This window comes from Phlebotomus papatasi, chromosome 3 (assembly GCF_024763615.1).
Source record: "Phlebotomus papatasi isolate M1 chromosome 3, Ppap_2.1, whole genome shotgun sequence".
NCBI lineage: Eukaryota > Metazoa > Arthropoda > Insecta > Diptera > Psychodidae > Phlebotomus > Phlebotomus papatasi.
Genome location: NC_077224.1, coordinates 18015875 through 18032670, shown reverse-complemented (window position 1 = coordinate 18032670; position 16796 = coordinate 18015875). Strand labels below are relative to the sequence as shown.

At 32.8% G+C, this 16796-nt stretch overlaps 1 protein-coding gene across 1 annotated transcript in view; it reads left to right on the top strand.

The window, feature by feature from the left end:
• LOC129807909 (potassium channel subfamily K member 1-like) overlaps positions 1–16796 on the top strand; it is a 57679-nt gene that overhangs the window by 16666 nt on the left and 24217 nt on the right. Inside the window, exon 2 of the mRNA XM_055857511.1 lies at positions 11786–12040. Coding sequence (XP_055713486.1) covers positions 11809–12040 — 232 coding nt within the window. The 5' untranslated portion in view covers positions 11786–11808. The remainder of the gene's footprint in view (positions 1–11785; positions 12041–16796) is intronic.

The following is a 16796-nucleotide window of genomic DNA, read 5'->3' as shown; positions in this document are numbered from 1 at the left end:
TTGAGTTATTTAACTTTTAAGATTTAAAAATTTTCTTTTTAAAAAAAGCGCCCCTAGCGGTGGTTTTATGAACTTGCGATGTTAGAAGGGGAAGTGGCATTTCACGAGAGCTTTCCAAAAAGCCCTCACTTTTTAAATTCTGACAATTAGAACCAGAGTTATGGCCATTTTAAGAAATTTTTTTTGGACCCTTATAGCTCGGGTCAAGGGGGTCGGGGGACCTTAAGTTTGGTATTGATGGAAAGCTCTAAGGCCCAGCTATAACATACTAAAATTTGAGTCCGCTGAATGCCATAGGGGCGGAGCTATTGAGAAAACAAAAAAAGGGGGGTCTTCAAAATGGCGGAAGGAGGGGTGGGGGGTGGGGGGTCTATGCACCAAGTTGCAATTTTCACCCGATATATAACCTTTGCCGAAAACCGCAAGTCGATATCTTTTTTAGTTTAGGAGCTATTAAGCTCCAAAGAGCGGCCGGCCGGCCGGGAACGTAACTTAGCCACATATATATTCGAAATCAGGAAGTGGCGAAACACATTTTGGCCAAATTTGAGGTCGATCGGACGACATGAAATTTTGTTAGGATTATAGTAGGTGAGATTTTGTTAAGAATCTCACCTAATACGATAAACGGTGAGCGAAAAAAACTGTACAAAAAACTGTAGCCAAAAAATCCTACAGTTTTTTTTGCTTACCGTTTATCGCATTTTCGCTTAATTTATTTCATTTTATTATACTATTTTCACCTAGTGCCACCGAGTATGAGACAAGGTAATATCGTAATGAAAAATTTGCGTAAGAATTGCAATGAAAATGCGTAAATCAACGAAATACGGTGAGGGCTTTGACGGTGACGGTGAGCATTTTACTGTCAATGTGATTCTGCCCTAAATTGGAAAATTTAAAAATGCTTTTACTGTATCAATTGTCAACTGATTTCAAACGATAATTTTTATGACATTCAATTTTCGATTCAACACTGAACTCTTACGGATAATCGCTGTAAATATTACTACGATAATTGTGTTATTCCTATTACACACGAGTATCTTACACTCAGAAAAGGGACAGATAATCCTAACCGGCTTATGTAGGTGAGATTCTTAACGTGAGCTAATTCGGAGTGCATGCAAATTCGATTTAGAGCTGAAGTTGGGAGACGCCATTCAGTTATCTTGAATCAAATTCGTGAAATTATACAAGTTTTGTATTTAAACCAAAATATCAAGGATTTGGATGAACTGACAGAAAAGTGTTATATGGGTGAAATGTAGACCAGAATGTTCTCTATAATTTTGCCGTAGAACTTGAACTCATCGATTACTCAGAAGCCAAGATAAGCGAGGTTTTTTGTTTCTTAACTCGTTTTTTCATCCAGAGTGCCCCAAGTAGTCATTTGTTGAACTTCAACTATATCAAAGAATTGTTGTATTTTGCAGGACTTTCCATTTAAACCCCTATTTTAAGTGTCTTGGTGGAGTAGAGGCAGTCAAATTGGCATCTGAGTGATTTCAAAGCGTTATTATTGGAAAAATCAATTTTTTCACACTTAAACGGCAAAATCGGAGTGATAGCGTAGTCTGAGTGGAAAATGATGTATGGACGAAATGTAGAGACAAATGTGCTCTACAATTATGTTGAAGTAATCATCAAAATCGGTTCAGCGACAGTCGAGATAATTGAGGTTATGTGATATTGAAATTGGTTTTTCGACTGTGGCGCCCCTGGTGTTGGTCCCACGAAGTTCAAATATTCTAGAAAGTTGTAGCATTTGGTGAGATCTTTCGTTTAAGCCCTCATTCATCAAAATCGGTCACATAGAACCGGAGATATGATTTTTTGAATTTTGTGAACTTTGACCCCTCATATCTCCGGTTCTATTGAAACCACAGCGCGCATACGCACCATTTTGGAAACGTCCTAGACTGGACTACAACATACTAAAATTTCATTAACTTGCACAATGCCGTTTTTGAGAAAAGTGACTTTGAATTTCGATGAATTTTGACGCTATCGCAGCGCCACCTGTGGTGACTTTTTGAACTTCCATCTGAAAGTGTTCATCGAGACGAAACCAAAAAGGTAAAATTTAGGTCGCTATGTTAATTAGAACCGGAGATAGAGGCCGGTCAATGTTCGAACTTTGACCCCTTATAGCTCGGGTCAGGGGTTATGGATCGACTTAAGGTTTTTTTTGTTTGATAGGTATAATCAACGGCTACAACATACTAAATTTTCAGCCCGATGCACAATGGAATTTTTGAGTTATTTAACTTTTAAGATTTAAAAATTTTCTTTTTAAAAAAAGCACCCCTAGCGGTGGTTTTATGAACTTGCGATGTTAGAAGGGGAAGTGGCATTTCACGAGAGCTTTCCAAAAAGCCCTCACTTTTTAAATTCTGACAATTAGAACCGGAGTTATGGCCATTTTAAGAAATTTTTTTTGGACCCTTATAGCTCGGGTCAGGGGGGTCGGGGGACCTTAAGTTTGGTATTGATGGAAAGCTCTAAGGCCCAGCTATAACATACTAAAATTTGAGTCCGCTGAATGCCATAGGGGCGGAGCTATTGAGAAAACAAAAAAAGGGGGGTCTTCAAAATGGCGGAAGGAGGGGTGGGGGGTGGGGGGTCTATGCACCAAGTTGCAATTTTCACCCGATATATAACCTTTGCCGAAAACCGCAAGTCGATATCTCTTTTAGTTTAGGAGCTATTAAGCTCCAAAGAGCGGCCGGCCGGCCGGCCGGCCGGCCGGGAACGTAACTTAGCCACATATATATTCGGAATCAGGAAGTGCTGAAACACATTTTGGCCAAATTTGAGGTCGATCGGACGACATGAAATTTTGTTAGGATTATAGTAGGTGAGATTGTTAAGAATCTCACCTAAATAACACGTTTTAAGAGATAAAAAAAAAATCGATTCAGGAGTTAAAAAAGGCTTTTATTTAGAGTTAAGTTAACTCTTTCAAATCCCAAAATGGATAGATTTTGCAATTTTATGTTTTTTTTTTATATTATCATTTTCTTTATAATTGTTTTTTTTAACCTCAAGTTCCTTAAGTTCCGAGAGAAATGTCTTCATGAAACACTGTTAGGCATATTTCTAGTTGATGTTCCATATGAACTTTGTCACACGAAGATCTTCTTGACTGAAGTATATTCTTAAAACAAAAACACTTAAGCATATACATCAGTCGAGATGAAATTTTACATCGAAAATGAGTAATAATTACATCGATATTCGTAGAGTTAATTCAACTCGGCGATAGAGTTGTTTCAATTCTACCGTTTTTTTCTTACTGTAGAATTTTTTTACAGTAAAGATAATTAGGAAGAAAAAAAAGTAAATTTTAATTTAAATAATTATCTTACAGAATTATGATTATCTATTCTACTATTATTAATTATTATTCATTTCTCAGGAAAAATTTTTAAATTATTTTTCATACTGATTAGAGATTGATTACAGATCAATATGATCTTATTTGCTGACTAAAACTATGAAATCTTGATTAGGGTCAAGAGGGGTACATTTAAACTAGGAAACGTACACGACTTTTTCTTCTATTTTCCATTGGAATTGGGTTTTATATTATTGTATTTCAGCTTCACACTTGGTTTGTGCAGTTAGGTTATATTGAGATCCAGTTCCATTTAATAAATAGGAAAAAGCCCTATTTCAAAGGTACCCCACTTCCCCTATGATTCTTAATTTTCATCAATTTAAGTTCTTTATTTTCTTTTTACTCTCTATGATATTTTTTGTTAGAAATATGCGAAATATGTGACATCGGTTTATGTCTGACATATGCACGGCTGCCCTCGGGAAATTAATATGGTGTGAATAATTAATAAAACAGTAAAGCGACTGTCGAGATAAAACAAAATAAAGAATAACCTAATTATATGCTGAGGAATTCTAAAGGAAAGTCTATATCATTATTATCTTTCTATTTTATTTACTGTTTCTTTAATTTGTTCCAATTATAATTTGCAATTGCATTTTTGTGCTAATCATTTTGAATATAACAGGATACATTTATTAGGGAAAATTGTGAAAAATTGCTTTTACAGTGACAATATTGCTGAAGAGAGACAGATTTGGGGCAAAATTCTGCCACATTTTCCCAGTGGATAGAATATTTTTGAGCTCTCTTGCATAAAATTACCCCGAATTGGGATTATATTTATTATTGTTGCTGTTATTTTTGGATATTAAGCTGAAATGCGCTAACTTTAAGTATATATGTAAATTATTGATCGTGAGGGAAAAGTTGCTGAATGTGATGAAAAACAGAATTTAAAAGTTGGGAGAAAACTTTAACTAAAGTCATTAGCGAATGATAGCAGGGAGAAAAAATGCGACAGTGAATGATGATAGTAAAGTTCTTGAAGAATAAGTTAATCCTGGTCAGTGGCAGACATCAGAGAGAGATCTTTCATGTGAAAAGAGGAAGAAAATTCACAGCGATGACAATTTACAAAATACAATTTTTCTTTCAGTTGTGCATTTTCACCTCCGGGTAGACCTAGAAAAATTATATATATAGAAAAATAGGAAAGTGTAAGAGACACAATTTCAAGAATGTTGAGGTATAGCACAGAAAAAAAAGTTTAAAAGCGTTTTTGGGATTCTTTTCTTTCATCAACTTTTGTCACAAGCACTTTCCCAACTGACAAAAATTAAATTACAGGAACAGAAAAGTTTTATAATAATTTTTTTTCATCTTTTCATTTTTTGAGGTTCAGCACAAAAAAAAAGAAGTTTAATAGAAAAAGCCTTTTTTGACCACAAGAGTGACAGGAAAGGTCAAAGATATGGATAGAAAAGCTGAGATAAATGCAAAAGGGGTGTTTTACATCGAAAATCATTGTTAAACATTGAAGAGGGTGACTTTTTGCCTCATTTTTGAAGGTGAGGGATATTTTCTTGCGTCTCTCTGATACATTACAGCATTCCCCGTAGAAGGATGAAAATTGAGAGGGATGAGGGTCCCCTATTAAATTTTACTTCCACATGATTTACCTCTTTGGGGAAGATGGCATGTAGTACCATCAATAAAATCGTTCCAAGTACTATAAGTACCTTACATGTTCGTGAAACTTCTTCAGGTGGAATGTATATATTCTGTTTAGCACCTGACAAATCGATAAAGTTGATCCTGTGTGACCCTCCTCATTTGATTTTCACCGTCATGTCAGGTAGATGTATTCTCCTGTATTCACATGAGCTTTAATTTATCTGGTGTTCTTCGACTCATATTCTCATTTGGTCTAATTTTAGATACTAGTTTTTTGACTAAGGGCCTCAACAGACCTGAGGATAAGCCGAGAGACGGCTTAGCGAAATTATATTTGTAATAATGGTTAAACTACATTTCCATCATTTTCCACTAAGCGATATCTCGGCTTAAGTCGTAAGTCTGTCTAGGGCATAAGTGTCTATCTAATTAAGCTGGATTACTTCCAAAACATATCCAAAAAATGAACGAAATCGCTTAGACCAATTTTGAGATAAGTCAAAAAATATGTTTTTGGAGGGGTAATTTGAGTCATCGTTGCGGGTGACTGCATTTTTTCGTTATTTTTTAACTTTACCCTTTAAAAGTGGATAGTTAAAAATTAGCTAATTAGCTAGTCGTAATTATTTACTTAAATTAAAATAGTTATAAAAATTAACTATTTATCATAATCTTGTTTTAATAACAAAATTAATCAACGGTTTTAATTTATCCTAATTACATACTATTTATTAGTTCATATTGATAGTTAAAACTAATATCAATACATAAAAAAAATCAATTTAGTTTGATAATAGGGTAAGGGCTCATAATTTTGCCCAGTCTGCTTATATGCATCGATGTTACAAGTTTGAAATGCGATATTTTCGATACTAATTGTCTTTTTTTTGTTACTCTCTTTTCAGAAGGGTTGTTTAGAAACTTAGCAAGCTATTTATCGTCTTATATTTACTAAAATTAGTTTTAATACGTTTAAAAATGTATTGATATGTAGAGGTGAATTTTTCTCTTATTTCGGACAACTTGGTTATTAATTTGAACAACTTGGTTGTAAATATGGACAGCTAATCCGCCTCAACAGGATGCCCATTGTTCTTCATTTCATGAACCAATCTTACCAAGTCCTCTTCCTGTTCATGTAAGGGAAACGTAGAATGTCACAGAAGCCCGGAAACTTTCCATATCATTTATTAAAGTGGTTGACTTCGGTACTCCAAGTACGTGCGGATTCGCTCATTACCTGGCCTTTCCGGGAGCCTTTCAAGGCATTTCTCGCTACATCTCTTTCGTAGAGATGATGCTCCTTTGTTTCTCCAGGCATTTGTCCAACCTAGTCATCACAAAAGCTAAAACTTCACGAAATTTCGTGAGAAAAACACCTGTCCAAAATAAGAATCATCACCTCACTGGTGAATGTCTCAAAAATTTTCCCATTTTTCACACGAAAAATCTAATTCACAAGGCAAATCTCACTTCAGGTCAAATGTACAAATCACCACTAACGTAAATCAACACAATTTTCAATGAATATTTAATAATATCACTCAAAAAAAGCGAAGAAACATTGTAAGTACTTCATCACAGCTAAATAAGACTGAAGTAAACACAAAGTTCTGTCATATTTCTTGTAAGCAATTGCTCACACTGAATTTTCAACAAAGCAATTTCAACTCAAATCATATTCAAAATTTAACGTATTTAGTGTCAAAATCTTCCAAAAAGAACAAATATTTAGATAGAATTCATTATTCATCAAATATTGGATTAAAAATCCATAATTTTAATCAATTTATTTTTAGTGTCCAATTTTATCCTCAAAGTGTCCAAAATAAGAAACTGGACAAAATTATGAGCCTTTCCCCTATGCACTAGAAAATTTTGTGGAAAGGCAGGGGCCCATCAAGCCTAATAAAAAGTGAAGCTATTTCTCAGTTTTGCTTGTAAAAATTTTGCAGATATTGCACTACGACTGAAACAAATTTGCTCGTAGTTCTTGTATTATTTCGGCGAACATTATGAAATATCTATTTTTATATGGCTTTTAAAGCGCGATTTCGAAATATATCAGTCTGATAAGTCAATTCTCTTTAGGAAAAAACTTGCCAATAGTTTTCAGTGCCTCTATGCAAAAAGTATGGAAAAATGAAGAGGCCCATGTGGAAAGGTATATAAGACAGAGCTCTTTCTCGGGAGTTTAAGCAGCTCGCAAAGCCTCGGATGCTTTGCCACCCCTTTCTTATATAGCTTCTTTCCATCACTTCTTTTATATTTTCTTGTTTACTCTAAACTCAATAATATTACCAATAATGCATTCTTCATGAGTCCTTGTTTGGTTAATGTAATTTTTTTCTCTGAAGGAAACACACCTTTCCGTCAATCAATGTTATTTTGCTGTTTTGTTGAGAATTCAATAGACTATCTTCCAATAAAAAAAAAAGAGTCGATGGAACTTTAAAAATACATTTCTTCACATTTCAACTCAATTTGTACAACTTGGCAAAAAATTGGGTTGTCTATATCATTTCTTTCATGGAAAAATGGGTGTGTTTGATATAATTTTTGAGGATGGGAAAAATCAATAGAATATTCTGTGAGATATATAGTTTTATCTCCTTTAGTATTTTCTCTTTCCCAAACGATTCATTCCTAATACGGAGACGCTCTGCATTTTTCGCTCATATTTTCAGTTCTTTTTTTTTGGGATTCTGTGTGATATAGGGAAATGCACTGCATTCTATAAATAAAATATTGAATGTGGACAGATTTGTGATTAGAAATTAAAGTGAAATGTTATACACTGTGACTTCTGCACCTAAATCTCATTTTACATCCAATCATCGGTCAGTTGATGGTGTTTTCCCAACGTTTTCCTCATTCACTCATCAACCGAACTCTGGTAATGATTTTTTGATGATGGACACAAGATTAAGTATCTCTAATTAAAGGCATTTTCTTCTTTTTTTTCTCTTCCATTCCCGCAAATTAATTACTATCACTTTTGGTGATGCTAACTAAATAGATTGTTGCTAATTGTTAGTGATTAATATATGAATCACATATACATGAGAATGACGACGTTTGTGTAGTTTGGTCTAAAAATAAATTTCTAAGATTGTGTGGGAGATCTCATGAGATATTATTAAATTCTCGAAATAGATTCTCAATGAGAGTGCCATTCTAAAATGGTACTATTTCACAAGGAATTTGTTGTGGAAAGTTCACACCTGTCGCTGGAAGTCTTGGAAAATATTTGGGATTTAGCTTTATTTCTGTCTCTCAATCTATTTTTGCTTGATTGTAAATTCTCTAGAAAATTGGTAAATGTGGTTCACACTGCTGAAAATAGTCTATTAAATCTTTATGAATGAATTTATTCTTAGTCTTTAAAATGCAATTAAAAACAAGTGTTTGTTTGTCATTAAATTAGAAGATTTTGCAATGAACTTAAACTTACAACTTCAGTTTGTATAGTTTTTTACTAGAAAGTATTCTATGACTTTGAACATCAAAGCCTTGGAATATTGCATTTTTTATTATTTATAATGGAAAAGTTCTGTTCTATTAATTATAGTCCAAAATATGCGGAATTTACACCGAGAGTTTGACATATAGCTTTTTTTCGGCAATTCCTCCTTTTGAAATTTTTCCTTGTGGTTTGTGTCTGAAATGAAATCTTCTTATAATTTGTTATAATATTCTCAAGTGTGTCTCGGCTAGAATATAACGCAGCAGTGGTGCTATTTTATTTAGAAACTTTTCGTAGTTGTTTTGAAAAGTGTACTCGTATTGCTAAAAAGAATATCAATCAATTAGAATATTATTGGGAAATTGATACAGATTATGAAAATTACATGAAAAGGAAGGTGTTGTGCTAACTGAATTGAAAATTAAAAGGATATCATTTATAGCTATTTTTTGTTTTTGTTTTTTTCTTTGTTAAAGAATATATTATAATACCCTAGAGGTGCATTTTCTGCATTTTTCATCCTCAAATAGAAAATAAAGCTGTATACCAAAACGAAAATTCAATTTATCTTACTAAGCCGAGCCTTTTTAAAGTTTTATTGAATAAAAATCGTAATTGAAGAACATGTTAAGTAACACAAAACGTATCTGATTCTGCGCTTAGATGTTCGAAAAATTCAAACATTACTCCTTGAGTTTTCGAAGAAACATGTTTGCGCACTAAAAAAGACAGATACAAATCGAGATAGAAATTACTATCATACAGAAGTTTGAAAAATTCGAAGTTCTATTTGAAAAGCCAGAAAAGAGACACTCTTACTTCTTGATAATTCCGTAAGGTGGCTGAAGTACTTTGTGTTCGAATTTCGAAATGCTCAAGTGTCAAAATGTGTTACCAAAATTTTGTTGAGAGGAAAAATACAAAGCAACGATGTTTACTGCTTCTGCCCCATTACTTAATTTACTCCATAATCAGTGAATAACTCTTTTACGAGATTTTTAGCGTGATGCTTTATAAATTTTCCCGACCTTGTGCGAAAGTTTAGTATGAAAATTCGAAAATAAGTTTGAATTCTTCGAACATCTACCATTTACAAATACTTATATTCAACCCACAAATACATTGCGGCCATCGCCGTCTTAGCGTTAGTGATCAACCTCCAGAGTGAAAACGCTAATTAATTAATATATAAATATTAATGTGAAAATATGCATTTTATTCCAGGATTCAGATTCATTCTAGAAGTCCTTGAAATTTCAAGTTAAATATTGATAAATTTAGAGATTTTTTAAGAACAAATTTGTACAAAGTACTATTGATCGACTGTGCTATAACTCGGTAAATTTCGGGAAATCTCCTTTAATTCTCTCGTTCAGTAATAACTTTCCAGATTTGAGATCTCTCTCCGGTTGAGGTTTTTCCTTTACCGATTCGAAGGTATATCAGAGAGAACTTACCTAAAAACCCGTTGGAAGTTCGAACGTTTAAACCGACGAGTTACACAAAAGTGAGCAAGTTCATAAAAAGGACATTTATTTTAATGCAATCCAAACGTTCTGCCATCCTGATATTTTTCAAAACTACTCAGCAAACATTTACACATTGTTGTTGACATTGTTTACAATTGAAGTGTCAAGAATATCCAAATTCGAAATGGCAGGACAATCAGTGCTGAAGTGGCGGGTATATGAATTTGCACTTTAGGTTTCCGGTAGATTTTCGAATAGGTTTGGCTTGGCTTTGGAGTGGCTTTGTCTCTCCGCGAAAGGTTATTACTGAACGCAGCCGGTTCGTTCCTAAAATGATTTATTCCACACTCTGTTATAATTTCTATAAATTTGCCCAAAACACTTTTTATTTTAATTCGAAACATTTCGAACTTTTAAATATATTTTATTATAATTTGAATATATTTCATGTAAGAATATTGAATGAATATTCCTCTTCTGCTTTGTGTTACAAAACCGTGAACACATGAAATTTTTCAAAAATTCATACTCACATTCGTGGGATCCGGGGATTAAGCAGATTTTCAGGATTGAAAAAAAAACCGCGCAAATGTCATTATGCATTTAGTAAATTTTTATACCCGCATTGCATAGTCCCGAGACCAAGTGTATTTACATATAACCGGATATAGGTCCTTATTCTGAAATAAAATCGTGTTCCTAATCATTTATCAGTAACTCATTGCGACATTTATTATTATTTTAGAACATTACTGTAATCAAGTGATTCTGCCTTATCGACTTTTCTTTGTGTTGGTTATTGTCTTGATTGTTTTCCCCAGACCTAGCTGTGTTCTACAAACCATAAAATAGCTGTGACAGGAATCATTATAAATAAGAAGGGTCGATTATGTAGAAGCTGTAGAAGCACTTGAGAACAGTAAAAACTGTAAAAAAAACAATAAAAGAATGTTAATTTTTCATTAGAATAGCACTAGAAAGGCAGTATGCAATAAAGGATATTTTCGAAATTTGCTATTTAATTCATTTAATTAATAATCTTATTTTTTATATTTTACTAGTACATTCATTTTTTTAAATAAAATTTTGCAGTAGGTTAAAGATACAATAATTGGTATTTTGAAATGATTTCTAGCAGTGTATGTGATTTATATTCCGAAGTATATTTGACCCAGACGATGCAATAACACTTGAACCTCTCATGATGTTTCCAAGATATTTTCTAATCCAAATACCAAATTCTTCTCCAAAATGGTCCATGTTCAATGTAAGGGGATCTTCTGAGGCTGAATGTTGTGGTTTTAGTGGGAACTGTGCTAAAATCCTTTGCTTTGGGTATCAATATACAGGAATGACGTTGTTTGGTTACCCATTTTGAGGCAGCCAATTAGCAGAGAGATGAATTTTGTTGAGGTATTGTTTTGGGTTCAAAGTATTAAATCGTCGTGTCCATCAGAAACTGTCGATTGTGCATTGTGATTCTAGTATATAATGCAACTGTCGTAACTGATAATAAAAATTAAACTTAAGGAACTCATTTCAGATTTTCTGTTCTTAATTAGAGATTATTTTTAATTAAACTGAAGAAATTGTGAGAAAAATGTTTATAATGCAGATACGACATCACGTGATGCATGCGACGATATTTGTATTAATAACCTTCTCCTTGAGTCACTGGAGTTCATCACTCAGTGTGAACGTGAATGACAAAATAAGGGTCTTTATCTGGTGATATCCGGGCATTATTTTGAATTTGCTTGTCTCTCTTTCAATTTCTTGTAAATATTTGAATGACTGTATCGATATGAGCTCCTCCTCTGTTTTCTCTAGGTCAGAAAAGATAGTGGAGAATCATGTTACTGGGGGCTTGGCCACTTGGTGGTAAGAGCAACCATGGATCCACCACAGCAACATCCACAAAGAGTGGTAAATTTCGTTTTACTCTCCTCTGTGGTGGATACATCTTATTCCTCGTGGTTGGAGCAGCAATTTTCTCAGCCATCGAAGCACCACGCTTAGATGAATTTTCCAAGAAGCTCAGTCTTGCCAGAAGTAACTTCCTCAAGAAATATCCATGTGTTGATGGTGAGTGCTTTTATTTCCACTTTCATTTTGATATTTATTTCAACCCCATCTACCCTCCATTTAGACTGTTTTTTTTGCTTTTTGGGGTGTGGGAATTATTAACAAACCTTCGTGGGAGAATAATTCAAGTTTCTGGTCAATGGGAACAACAAACATTTTCCTCTGTTACTCTTTTCTGTTTGATTAACCACGATTGTAGGAAATAAGAGAAGCAGTGTAGGACTCTGGGGAATGTGACAATGAATGGGAGAATTTTACTAATTTATTTAATGAAACTGTTCATGAAAGATTGTTCTAGTTATTCATGAAAGAATCTTTCAAGGGTGTGCAAATACCTTTAAACTTCATGTACATGTACTTAAAAGTTGTACAACATTATTTATAGAGACTAGACTGAGATTTGAATCGACTGATTGAGACTTCTCACTCAGCGTTTCAAAGATCTTTCCAATGAATCTAACCCTGTCCCAATCGGTTGAGAAATACACTCCTTGGAGCCATTTTAACCTTTGACTCTGAAAAAATGTTCTTAAGATTGATTTAAGATTCCTAAACGTATCCGAAAAAGGAAGAATAGAAAAAATTGAATTTCTTTAATTTCAATTGATACTTTTCATTATTATGCACGATATCAATTTTGTTTAATTTTATTAACGGGTAATCAGAATCAAAAAATCCTCAAGCAAATATGAACCGAAAATTTTTAAGTGTTTTTCTTAAACACATAACATTCGCGTTATTTTTTTTTAAATAACGCAAAAGTACCTCTTCCTTATCTTATTTTTTACAAAATGTTTGAGGGATACAATCTTTTAAGAAATTACGACAATTTTGTGGTATTTTTGTGAGGTTATGTTTAACATAACTTTACATTTGTAACAGAATTCTAAAATATATTTCTAGCAGAAATGCAATTTAATTTTCATTTTTATGGTTTTTCTATTTGAACTTTAGTTAAATTGGGCTTTTTAAGATAACATTGTAATACTGGAATGAGGTTACCTTCAGAAAATGCGGTTATGGTAGAATATATAACCTCAAAATATTATGCAAGGGAAATTACAATAGAACGTGATTGATAGAATATCAAATATTTTATAAGAACAATCAAGCTAAAACTTAGATTCTGATAAATTAGCCAACAATAAAATTCACAAAATAGATTTTTCTTGGTTATATAGGAAAAATACAAGGGGGAGATATTAGGGTCGGAAGTGGTGTACAGGTGAAAATGAAGTGCTTGGAAGTCTTTGGAAGTGGGAGTACTTGAATATAAAGTCTTTTCTGTCTAATTTCGTATTTTTCAGACTACGTTACTTTTAGTTGAGATTTTTAATTCGGTTGGCAAATTGAAAAGGTTTGTTGAAGTTTTTAAGTTCGATTATAACTATAAATGGAGCAAATGCACTCAAATTTATTATAGCTTAATTGTATTGTAATTTTTCCGAGGAAATATTCAGTTAAATAATAATTTTCTTTAATTTTTACATGAATTTCAAATTCATATAATGGCTCGCAAATAATGACATAGCTATTGCAGTTGACTTTGAATAAATTTGATATAATTTTTTTTCTAATTTATCGTAAATAATATGTATAAGGATGATTGCATAAATTCGTGGGACTTTTTCGCGAATATCGTTAAAGGGTATCCTATAGGTTACTTCCATCATTTTTTTTTGTTTAACTTTTTGCATATACTGGAAAGGTTTTAGTGTCTTACATCTCTTCAATGCCAAAAGTATTCTTAAAAAAAAGTCGTTTTGTGCTTTTAAGGACTTTTACCAAATGAAGGACGAAAAGATGCGTTTGTAATATTTTATATTAGACTAATTTTGGAAAGGTCTAATAACAATTGAAGAAATTGGTAAAATGTTGGAAAACAATAATTATATCGTATTACGCTATTTAGAAAAGCTTGGATGTGTTTAAAAGCTCTTTACATGGGTGCCACATTATTTCACTTTAAGAAATAAGGGGAACTTTCTAAATGTGGCCTCTTTTTCTCCTAATAAGGTACCAGCGATCGTCAGTGTTCCTCTGATCGAAAAGCTATCCCGCGTATCGGAATCCCGAAATAAAATGTATTTTTGAAAATTATTCGCTGCATTTTAGCAATGATTTTTAACTAAATGCATTATGCTGGTTCATAATTAATCTACAGAACCAATTTTCGCAAGCAGTTTCTAAGAAAATTGTTATTAATTGTTTCATTTATTAAATCACTGTATCAGAGTCTTAGCCAGAAATATGCCAATCATCACTTTCTTAAAATTTCACATGAGAATTTGTGAGAATATGAGAAATTATGTTTGATTAAAATGATTTACAAAACTGTGCTAATTAAAAAAATTCGTACTTAGTGATACTAATTTCACTATCAGTGCACATTTTTATTTATATCGACAATAAAAATGGAAAATAAATTATTTTTTGCGAATAAGTACGTTTGGTTCCATTTGTTCCTCGGATCAGCATACTTGTGTTCATGGAAAATTACGCGCAGCGCGCTCAAGTCATCTTCATAGCCATAATTGGATATTTTTGTTGTGGAAGAACTATTTACCAGTGAGAATTTCATTAAGTTAGACAATTTTAAAAGTTTTTTCGTATGAATATACAGTACACAGTGCAAGAGTGACGAAAAAGCTTCACTGAAGCCTTGTAGAGTGATTTGGATGCCAAGAAAGCACAATGAATCTTCAACAAAAACGTCTGCCGATGCGTGGCTCACCCCCTTCTGATCCGTGGAACACACTGCATCCTTGCATTTTTAAATTTAAACCGATATATTAGTAATTTCCGTAAATAACAAAAGTGTAAATACACGTAAATACTTAAATGAATCACTAATGTATTAACTGCTGGCATATGAAAAACTATCAAATAGTATTTTGGGTCTCATATTTTCAGCTAAATATGGAGCATGTCTCTTAACATTCCGATCCGTGGTACACTTTTCTTATGTTGCGATGAAGAACCTTTTCTAGATCGATTGTCGACAGGTGATGAGAAATTGATCTAATTAATATAGCAATAGCGAAAAAAACCAGAAAAAAAATAACCAAGCTTGTTGCAAAAATTGGTTTTAGTAAACCTAATGATCAAAAACCGTTCCTTTTAATTTCAAAGGATTTTGAAACCAGAGTGAGAATCAAGCCTAATAAAAAGTGAAGATACGTGTGAAGTACTGAATTAGTTTTTTGCACTCGTACTGTTAGTCTCTTGCAGACTTTTCAGCACAGTTTCAATAATTACAAATGAAATTACATTTTTTTTAGAGACTCTATTTTCCAAAAGTAGCTTCACTACTCTTAGGAAAATTCAAAATATATTGATACCCCTTAATAAACCCTTTCATCTGGCTCTAGAAAATCCAAATAAAAGAAAAATTTTAAAAATATGTGTAAAAATAATTTTTTTTTACATTTTTTAAAAGTTTTCTTAATTAGATTGTTTATCAGATTAAATAAATTACTGATTTCTAAGTATGAGAAGTGTATGAAGTGAAAGGAGTGCTGGAAGTATTTGCCCCTTTTTGGAGAGTGTTGCGAAGTTTTGGAGGTGCGAAGGCCTCTTCCATATAAATTGTGGAAGTACTTGGAAGTGGTGTACACATTCTCACCCAAATATCTCCCCCTTGGAAAAATATATTAGACGTAATGGTAAAAATAGATTAAATTATCAAGAATTCATATTAAAATCATACAAGTGTTGCTACTCCCTAAGTTTTAGGAATCTTTTTTTATTCAAATTTATATTTAATCAAACAACTTCAAGGTTATGTGACAGTATGTAGGGTAAGTGTACCCAATTCCGAGCAGCTTGCAATTTCGGCCACTTTTCTGTTAATCAAATTTCCATGAATTTTTTAATCTGTAGTTTGCGATAGATATACTTCAATTTATAATTTAAAGGTTATGAAAATTTATGCTATAAAAAAATAATTTAAAACCATAGCCTGTGTGAAATTTTCCTGATCAAAAAGGTGACCTTGCACAATAGATAAACCAAAAATTTTGTTAAAATGTTTTAACTTTCAAAGAATAAAAAGGCTGTAGATATTGCAGACTAATAAAACACTTCGGCGTTATAATATCAATTTTAAAACTTTGTTAAGGTTCTTACCAAAAAGTTTATTGAACAATATTATTTTAATGCGTTGAGAAATCCCAGAAGTAACATAAGTCTCAAGCACTGCTTGCTCCTTGAAATTATTCCAAGGAGATCAAGCAATAAAATGCTAATTTTTCACCAGCTATATCTGTGCTAATTGGGTGAAGACTAGAAAATTTGGGTTAAGAAGTAGAGGGTTTAAGTGACTGTGAGAAAGAATTACCCATTTACTTTCAACCCAAGAACATTTTGAGCTTTTCTCACAAGACTTTTGCCCTTTTTTTTTGGAGGGAAATACACTAAACTAGAGTGGGTTGTAAAAGGACGAAAGAGCAAAGAATATGTTTTTCCATTTCACGGGGATAAATATTTACTTGAATTTGAACGAAATTTTCTTTGCAGTAACCTTGATAATATTACGTGGGCTTTCTTAAAGCTGAGATAATATTTTTCCCATGAATTTTCCACAATTACCCTCTTGAGGATCGTCATGTGGGATGGTGGGGGTGGTTTTTTTTTTGAATTGTTGGTGTGAATTTTAAAATGTTAATTATTCTCTTAACACGATTGACCTTTCAGTAAAACAAAATCAATTTATTCTCTCTTCGGTTTTAATAAAATCGTGAGTGAGAGTGACGTT